At 23.8% G+C, this 9,936-nt stretch overlaps 2 protein-coding genes across 2 annotated transcripts in view; both read left to right on the top strand.

Moving 5' to 3' along the window:
* The first annotated feature begins 3,127 nt into the window (after positions 1 to 3,127).
* LOC102677493 (T-complex protein 1 subunit gamma) lies at positions 3,128 to 5,581 on the top strand. Its single transcript, XM_006618787.2, has 4 exons — positions 3,128 to 3,307; positions 3,397 to 3,458; positions 3,769 to 4,906; positions 5,010 to 5,581. The coding sequence occupies exons 1-4, from the start codon at positions 3,271 to 3,273 to the stop codon at positions 5,423 to 5,425; spliced, it is 1,653 nt and encodes a 550-aa protein (XP_006618850.1). The 5' UTR covers positions 3,128 to 3,270; the 3' UTR covers positions 5,426 to 5,581.
* A 743-nt stretch (positions 5,582 to 6,324) lies between these two features.
* The window catches only part of LOC102677349 (death-associated protein kinase 1-like), a 9,959-nt gene continuing 6,347 nt past the window's right edge, over positions 6,325 to 9,936 (top strand). Inside the window, exons 1-11 of the mRNA XM_031511985.1 lie at positions 6,325 to 6,547; positions 7,197 to 7,275; positions 7,356 to 7,468; positions 7,539 to 7,699; positions 7,764 to 7,884; positions 8,063 to 8,363; positions 8,501 to 8,549; positions 9,017 to 9,133; positions 9,225 to 9,497; positions 9,558 to 9,740; positions 9,826 to 9,936. The exon at positions 9,826 to 9,936 is cut by the window's right edge and continues 2 nt beyond it. Coding sequence (XP_031367845.1) covers positions 6,505 to 6,547; positions 7,197 to 7,275; positions 7,356 to 7,468; positions 7,539 to 7,699; positions 7,764 to 7,884; positions 8,063 to 8,363; positions 8,501 to 8,549; positions 9,017 to 9,133; positions 9,225 to 9,497; positions 9,558 to 9,740; positions 9,826 to 9,936 — 1,551 coding nt within the window. The 5' untranslated portion in view covers positions 6,325 to 6,504. The remainder of the gene's footprint in view (positions 6,548 to 7,196; positions 7,276 to 7,355; positions 7,469 to 7,538; positions 7,700 to 7,763; positions 7,885 to 8,062; positions 8,364 to 8,500; positions 8,550 to 9,016; positions 9,134 to 9,224; positions 9,498 to 9,557; positions 9,741 to 9,825) is intronic.

Below are 9,936 nucleotides of genomic sequence, written 5' to 3'. Positions count from 1 at the left end.
TATTTAATGACTTGTATGAAAATGAATATTAAAAAAAAAATAATAAAAATAATTATGATCATTAGAGCTAACGGGACATCTATAAATCTTTGATTTATGAAGTCTTTGATTTTATAAGACAAATGAAAAAATTCTATTATATTTTTAATATCAAAACTTATATCCTTAATTATTTTCTTTTTTTTAATTCTGTATCTTCTAACGAATTATATCATTTTGTATTGAAATAAAATAAATTGCATATATTTTGCTTTATGCATTATTGCATTATTTGCTTTAATTCTTTTTATTAATATAATTTCTTCATCTCTGCATTTGTTTTGTACTAATAAATAAATCTTCATCTTATTTTTTTTAGTTTTTGTTTCTTCTAATTCAAATTTGACTGTGATATAGACTTTTCTTTTAATTATTTGAATATATTTGCATTGATTAACATTTCTAAGATGCTTTCGATGTCTGCTATTTGTTTTTTCAATTCTATGATACAAGAATCATTTTCAAATTAATTGAAAATTATTTTTCTTTTAATTTTCTGAAAATTTATTTTTTTTATATATTTACATCATATCATAAATTTTTATTTCCATGATATTCGTAATCATTATATATAATCTGTTATGCTACAAGTTACGCTTGTTATTGCTCGTGTTCTATTTATTTTGATTTTTTTTTCTTTTTCTTTCTTCTATACTTTCTTCATCTTTTTATATTCTACTTTCGATTTATTCTGGATTGAAATTTAAACAATATATACATATACCGAATAGCTATACTTTTTCTTTGATTAAAAAAATTAATTAATTATTAAAATTATTAAAAAATTTCCCAAAACATTTAGATGAACTGTTATTTTTTTTTATCTTTTGAATTATTAGTAGCATTATTTTTTCAAAAAATTTGTCATCTAATATTATTGAAAATGAATTTATTATTAGTTTTTCATTAACGATAATACATAAGTTGTAATGATAACACAAGAGCAAGTTTATTTGATAGTAAGAAATGCTGCCGAGTTTAATCATTCAGAATTCAGTTATATATAAGTGATGGAATCGTGATTAAAATTTAAAATAATTTTGAAAATCTTTATTTTTTTAAAACTAATTCTACATACTAACTGATTATTTATTATTTAAATTATTTTATGCAATATAATATAGTTTAATTAAAATTATTTTAATTAAAATTTAAATTAGTAGTTACTGCTACTAATAATTAACTATAGATAGTATTGCTAGACTGAAGAAAATGTATAATCATATTTCGATAATAAATAATAGTAATTACTTGATTTAGTTCAATGATAAAATTGTTAAAAATCCGGAAAAATTGAAAATTAAAAAATCAAGTCTTTGTTACATTGATACAAAAAAATCGAAATACACAAGAATGATCAATTATTGACATTGCATTTTGGAAAGATCGAAAACCAAGATAAATTAAACTAGAAATAGATGCTTTACGAAAGAAACCGGGCAAAAATCGTTTTGCGATTTCATGTAACATATTATTATACCTGCTAGCATAGATAACATAGCATAAGCTAACGAAGATACGATATTTAGAGCTATCTAGCGATGGTAATTGGTACTATAGATTGGCTTTCAGCGATTTCTGTGCAATGTTACAATCACAACCGATTAACAGCGAATACTAACATTCAATGAATGGCAAAATGATATCATTGGACAATGATTATACATAAAGTATACATAAGGTAAGATTTACTTATAAGTTAGATTTAACATTAGAGATGAGATATAGAATAAATTTAATAATGTATTTTTGTTTCTCGATTTAGTAATTTCAGAATTCTCTTTCTTATTTTAGTTTTTTTCAAATTTTATTGATTCAATGCAAAGTAAAATTACAACTAGAAATTAGAATTAAAAAATTACTTTGATATAGATCATTAGATATAAATTCTTATCTAGTTTGTGATTTCGATATAAAATTCCAAATATAATACAGAATAAATTATCTTATAAACGTAATAAAATGTACAATGATTCTCAAAAATATACGGACGCTATTATATTATATATTATATAAATATATTATTTAATAATTATATAAATATAATTTTAATGATATTATATTTTTATTAATTATGGATATAAATAAATTTAATTTGTTTTTTTCGATAGAATATTTATTGTACAAATATTTTTATGTATTTACAAATTATTTATTTAATTAATTTGATATAATAAAATAATATTAAAAATTAAATAAAGCCACAACTGTTTTTGTCATAAAAATATTCAGAAATTTAAAAAATTTATTATTTATTAAATTTTATTTATACTTAAAATAATTAAAATAGCAATTTTATATAAAACTTAAATATTGATTTTATCTTTTTAGTTCTATAATATGTTTTAATAAATTTGTCATTTATATAAATACTTATTTATATATACACACACACACACACACACATGTATTTTTTAATATTTCTGAAATATATTAGGATATATATTATAAATATGGGATATTAGAATATAATATAATAATAAGATTAATTAAAATATCTTTTTTTTCCGGTAATATTAGCAATGATTAATATTTTAAAAATTACTTTTATTTCAATATCGAATCGATTTATAACAAACAATCATTGTAACAATCATTATATATATTGAGTAGATAAATCAGAAAAACAAAATATGTGTGCAATCAAATTTGATTTCCCGCTTAAATGATTTCATTTAGACAATAATTTCGTTCATTGGATAAATTATAGATTAAATCAATATAACATTTTAATAATTTATTAAATATATTTTAAATCACTAATTTTATATACGAATAACTTTTATTTTTTTTTTAATTTTATAAATTAAAAAATTATTTGGAATTAATAGATTGTTAAATTTGAAATTGATATTTTTAGATTCTAATCCTCAAAAACTATTAAAAGATAAAAAAAAAATTAACAATTTTTAATATTTCAAAATAAAGTTTAAATAAAAATGAAATTAAAAAAATATTTTAATTTATATTATTGTTATACATTTTAAAAGAATTTTTTAATAAAATAAATAATAAAGATAATTATAGGGACATTTTGTATTTTTGTTGGTATTGATACATTTTATTAAAGTGTATTCGTATTATCTAGAATTATTCTTCAACCGTGATTCTCATTTCTAACCAATTGTTACAAGGTCTCGTCTTTCATTTTGTTCTGGAAAAGTCGGACGTGTATTAAATATCGTTTTCTAACACAATATTCAATAAAAGTACTAAAAAAATTGAAGAAAAATGTTTGGTCCAGGAGCTGCTCCGATCGTAGTTTTAAGTATGTAGAAACAATGACAATTTTGATTTTCATTTATTTGAGTAGTGAAGTGAGAAAATTCATGATGTCGTGTGCTTTGATTATTGCAGGTCAAAATACAAAACGGGATGTTGGCCGAAAAGTTCAGAGAGAAAATATACAAGCTGGAAAAGTAAGTTTTATGCATATTTTTATATTTATTTTTTAAAGCTTTCATTAAATATTTGCACGCTCACATGTATTTTTATTATTTAATACATTCTGTATTAATAAGCATAGTACTTATAATTATATTATATTTAAATAATATCTATAATTTATGTACCAAATATATGTTTTAATTTTCAATTTTTTAATTTTGAAATAAATTTAATTTTATATTATATTTAAATTTTTTAAAATAAATACATATAGAATAATAAATGCTTGACTGAATTTGAATTTGAAAATGAATTTTTTAATATTATATTTTTGTTATAAAGGCAATTGCAGATGTCATTAGAACATGTCTGGGACCACAAGCAATGTTAAAAATGTTAATGGATCCAATGGGAGGTATAGTTATGACTAATGATGGGAATGCTATATTACGTGAAATAACAGTACAACATCCTGCTGGGAAATCTATGATAGAAATAGCTAGAACCCAAGATGAAGAAGTTGGAGATGGTACTACTTCAGTCATTGTATTGGCAGGAGAAATTCTAGCTACTGCTGAACCTTTTTTGGAACAAAATATGCATCCTACTGTTATAATAAGAGCATATCGCCAAGCTTTGGAAGATATAGTTACTATTCTTAATGAACAAGTGAGCATTGATCTAGATTGCAATGATAAAAATAAAATGATTCAAGTTATTAATTCCTGTGTCAGAACTAAATTTATTGGACGTTGGTGTGAATTAGCATGTCAGATAGCTTTAGATGCAGTTTATACTGTTTTGCTTGAAGAAAATGGCAGAAGAGAAATAGATATAAAGCGTTATGCAAAAGTAGAAAAAATTCCAGGTGGTACTATTGAAGATAGCACCGTTCTTAAGGGAGTGATGTTTAATAAAGATGTTACTCATCCAAAAATGAGAAGACATATTAAAAATCCAAGAATAGTTTTATTGGATTGTTCCTTGGAATATAAAAAAGGAGAATCTCAAACCAATATAGAAATAATGAAAGATACAGATTTTACCAGGATTTTGGAATTAGAAGAGGAATTTGTTAAGAAAATGTGTGAAGATATCATATCTGTAAAACCTGATGTAGTAATCACAGAGAAAGGAGTTTCGGATTTAGCACAACATTATCTTGTTAAAGCTGGAATTTCTGCTATTCGTAGATTGAGAAAAAGTGATATTAATAGAATTGCTAGAGCTTGTGGTGCAACTGTTGTTAATCGTACAGAAGAATTGCGAGATGAAGATGTTGGTACTAGAGCTGGTCTTTTTGAAATCAAGAAAGTTGGTGATGAATACTTTTGCTTTATTACAGAATGTAAAGATCCTAAAGCATGTACTATAATTTTGAGAGGTGCCAGTAAAGATGTATTAAATGAAACTGAAAGAAACTTACAGGATGCACTTCATGTTGCAAGGAATCTTCTTATTGAACCTAAATTAGTACCAGGTAATTAATAATTTGCCATTAGAATAATATATAGCTATATAAAAATATATAGCTATATAAAATATGTTATGTATATTGTATTTATATTTATATATTATTAAAGGTGGAGGAGCTGTAGAAATGGCAGTATCAAGACTTTTAACAGAAAAAGCAGCAAGACTTGCAGGTGTAGAACAATGGCCTTATAAAGCTGTAGCACAAGCATTAGAAATAATTCCAAGAACTCTTGCACAAAATTGTGGAGCAAATACTATCAGAACTTTAACTGCATTACGTGCAAAACATGCTACTGAAGGAATGACATGGGGTATTGATGGAGAAACTGGTCAATTAGTAGATATGAAAGAACATGGTATTTGGGAACCCTTATCCGTTAAATTGCAAACATATAAAACAGCTATTGAAACTGCTATTTTATTGCTACGAATTGATGATATTGTATCAGGAAGTAAAAAGAAGAAGGCAGATAATGAGCCTACTCCACCTGCACAAGTTTCAGAAGAATCTATGAAAGATTAAATTTATATTGCTTGGAAAGCTTTTATTTGTTAACATTTAATAATTACATATGATAATTTCATTAAACTTCATATTTATAGAAAATATCATTTGTCTATCTGTATGCATTTTCATAATAATAAAAATACTTGATGAAGTATTAAAGACAGATATAAATACTATATTTATTTATTTATATTTTCATTAATTTGCTTTTCTATATACCTTTCCTTATTCTCTAAAAAACTAACTATTCTACTTATATCATTAATAATTATTTTAAAATAATTATTTTATATCATTAATTATATATTTAAGAATTATTTTTGTATAATTGCAATATTATTATCAAATATATTAATAAATTAATAATATGCACATGTATTAATAATCATTAATAAATTGTTTTTAATCAAAGTATTATCTTCTGAACTTTTATATATTTATAACTTAGATTGCATTATATTTTATTACATTAATTAATTAAATTAAGCAATATTTTGAAATACTAATTTTTTAAGTATATATGTAAATATATCTTATATAACTTAAATATTTTATTATTTCAAATATTAAATAAAATATTCATTAAGATTTTTTTTGAAAAAAATTTTTAATTAAAAAATAATTTATTTATTAAATAAAATAAATGATTCAGTATTTATATTTGGTTTCAAATAATTATAAATTAACTTTTTTCATAAATTGTAAAACTTAAATTAAATAATTTCTAATAACATTTTATTTTATTTATTATCTTACTTTTTAAAGCAACATTTCAGTTATAATACAATATTAGTTTATGATTTTTAAGTGATAGTAATTGATTAATAATAATGATCAAATGATTAAAAATGAATCTAATGGTATTATTGATTTAAAAAATGAATTATATAAAATAATTTAGAAATTAGGAAAGGTTTTATGAGATTGCAATGCATTTTGAAGAAGGTGGCGTTTCACGCGACACAGGTATATCGATTGTGTGTGTAGGGTGGCCGGCATGAGTGAAGGCCGACGAATAGGACACAATTTTCGTAACGGCTCTTTGCGAAACTTAAAACTGTTCGAATAGACTGAACGATGAGCATGAGTGTGAGATGATGCCAGGCACGTCTCGCCAATTGGGAACTTCGAACGGTGGTAAAAACCGACTTCCTTTCAATTGTTTTTAATCTTTCTACGTAATATAGTGTCGATGTTTCTGTCAAGGCTGGCAGATGTTTAATATTTCTTTACAATTCAATATAATCAAGAGATGCAAAGCGTATCAACAACGTTTTTAATACACAATCATTCTGATCTTAATGAAAATATATCCACGTGGCTACGTGTGTACGGAAGTGATTTTCATATCTGTTTACTACAGGATTGACAGGTGTCTATGTTCTGTTAGTTTTGAACAACGACTATTAATAAATAATTATCATTGTATAGTATCATGTATTGATTTTAAAAGATTAAAGAACATTATTTTTATTGTGTTTTTTCTATTTGCATTAAAAAATATTTACAAATAATGTTTCTTAAAATAATTTGTTCATATAGAAATAAAGTGTTTATTTTGTTATATATTAAACATTCGTATTTTTGTTATATTTAAATATGGATATTTAAAAGAATATTATATTCATATAAATTTATTTTCTATTTTAATTAATAATTTTATTTTAATATTCAAATTTATTTTAAATTTTCTATTTATTAAAAAAATTAATAATTTCATATTTTTCATATTTATAAAATGACATAAGTAAAATCTTTTTTTCATATAAAAATTTATATTAAATAGGCCCTGAGTGGGACACTTTAATGGAGGTTCACCATGAACCAATTGAAAAAAACTATAAACTGTTGGAAGAAATTGGCAAGTAAGTCAATATATAATATTTAGTTTATATTCATAATAAATATTTTAATTTAAAAGCATATACATAATTATAATTTACAGAGGACAATTTGCAATAGTACGAAAATGTATGGAAATAAAGACTGGAGAGTTTTATGCTGCCAAAATTATGAGAAAAAGACGAGTTGCCAGAGGTGTGGCAGCTGCAGATATTGGTATATTTGAATATTCATATATATTTATAATATGTTTTTAAAAAAAATAATTATTCAATTTTTGTTGTAGCTCGAGAAGCAGGTTTATTAGCACGACTAAGACATCCAAATATTGTTTCATTGCACAAAGTTGTTGATACAGGCACAACAGTTGTTTTACTTTTAGAATTAATTTCAGGAGGAGAACTTTTTCATTGGGTACCATCTGGTGAATTAGAAGCTGCACATGTGGTTCGTAATTGTTACTAGATACAATTAATATGAAATAAATACTAAAAAATTAAAGTTTTTGTAGGTTCGTCAAGTTTTAATGGCACTTAGTCATTTACATTCTCATCAAGTTGCTCATTTAGATATTAAACCTGAAAATATCCTTTTATCAACTCCACCACCAATGCCAAGTATAAAATTAATAGGTAAATTAATGAATAATAATAATTCTTTTATTAATATAATATATAAATGCATATATATACTGTATTATATACTATATTAGATACAAATATATATATATTAGATACAAATATATATAATATTTATAATATTTATTTTATAATATTAATAAATATTTATATATTTTGATTTTTAATATAGATCTAGGACTCTCACATCGATTAGTACCTGGATCTGAACATAGAGCATTATTTGGTACACCTGAGTTTGTTGCTCCTGAAATTGTAAATTATGAACCACTCAGTTTGGGAACTGATCTTTGGGCAGTAGGTGTTCTGACATATATTCTTTTAAGTGGTGCATCACCATTTCTAGGCGAAGATAAACAAGAAACTTATGCGAATGTTGCTGCTTGTCAATATCAGTTTGATAATGAATATTTCAGTACAGTATCTGAAATTGCCAAAGATTTCATACGATCCTTGTTGATCAAGGATCCAAAGTAAGTATTAAGAAATTTAAAAACAATATTAAAAATTTTAATTGCGAGATATATATATATGATAAATGATATATATATATATATAATATGATAAAATTGATTTAAGATAAAATAGCAATAAAAAATTTGATTTTCAGAGAAAGAGGAACTGCAGAATCGTGCCTTAAACATCCTTGGATCCTCACGGTCTGTTCCTGAATGCAATATTATAATTTCCTTTGTAATTGCCAGAGCTGACTATAATTTTCAATCACTCACATTATTTTTTTGATTTTTTATGAAATAACGTTTATTTATGTACATTGTGTGACTAATGTCAGTATCATCTGTACAGTTACATACCAATTATACATCATACATACACATTATTTTTCACAGAATATACATTATTAAGTTAAATATAATACATTTTTTTATTCAATATATGTGTACCTTATATATTTTAAAAACAATATCTATTATTTTTTACATAATTCTATATTAGAAGAATTAGAAATGTTATCTATAGTAATTCATTTTTTATAAAAAATTTTTATCATCATTTGTACATAAAAATATATGATTTTGTAATTGTATATTGTAATATAATTGATTATGAAACATAATATGTATGTAAAATAACAATACTGAATAATTTTTTTGTTTTTCTGTAGGAGTCGGAAGCCTCTCAAGGTCTTGGTGGAGCAATGATTAGTGCTGTTAAACGAGGCTGTGTTGAGGCTGTGTCTCAATTATTATTGCAAGGAGCACCATTAAATGTGAAAGATTCTGTAAGATTTTTTCACATATATTTTTGAACTATATAAACTATANAGTATATATTTATAAATAAAGTATAAATAATTTTGTTTCTTCACATAGAAGGAAGATACGCTTTTACATATAGCTTGTGAAGCAGGAGATGAAGGAATGGTTACTTTTTTAATAGAAAATGGAATAGACTTGGATACACCAAATAAAAAAGGCTTAACACCATTACATGTGGCTGCTAGATATGGTTTCATTAATCTTGTTAGACATTTGTGCCTTGCTGGTTGTGACGTTGATAAAACAAATCGTGGAATTAGAGCAGATGTGACAGCAATCAAATATGGACATCCTGATATTGCATCATTATTGGATAAACTTCGAAATGTATGTTATTAAATCATCTTTTAATATTTGACAATGTTTTACATTAATATTATATTTTAGCCCATTCAACGTGAAAATTACATTAAACAGCTACAGCCAACACATAGACCAATAGATCGTTTACATATAAGACTTTTAGGACATTGTGCATCAGGAAAATCATCTTTAATAAATTCTTTAAAATCGGGTATTTTTAGTTTCGGATTTTTTAGAAGATCAAGAAGTCAGAATTATACTGCAAAGGTATTTTTTTAATAATTTAAAACAAAAGCATATATATTTATTTAGTATATTGATGACATAAGTCACTTTTATTGAAATTTTATAGAGAGAACCAAGTATTGAATTAGATGTAACTAGTAAACATGGTTCACTTAGTTTCGAATATAGTGACAGTGAATATGAAGGTACACAAGGAGTAGAATGGAGTCGCGGTAAT

The sequence above is a fragment of the Apis dorsata genome, unplaced genomic scaffold (genome assembly GCF_000469605.1).
Source record: "Apis dorsata unplaced genomic scaffold, Apis dorsata 1.3 scaffold_376, whole genome shotgun sequence".
In the NCBI taxonomy this organism is placed as follows: Eukaryota; Metazoa; Arthropoda; class Insecta; order Hymenoptera; family Apidae; genus Apis; species Apis dorsata.
This window is presented reverse-complemented; position numbering and strand designations above follow the sequence as displayed.

What these genes read in the sequence shown, in the direction of transcription:
- LOC102677493 (XM_006618787.2), top strand. Translation starts at nt 3,271, where the DNA reads ATGTTTGGTCCAGGAGCTGCTCCGATCGTAGTTTTAA. An exon ending in TGCTCCGATCGTAGTTTTAA is followed by an intron (nt 3,308 to 3,396) that starts GTATGTAGAAAC and finishes TGATTATTGCAG; the next exon opens with GTCAAAATACAAAACGGGAT. An exon ending in AAAATATACAAGCTGGAAAA is followed by an intron (nt 3,459 to 3,768) that starts GTAAGTTTTATG and finishes TTTGTTATAAAG; the next exon opens with GCAATTGCAGATGTCATTAG.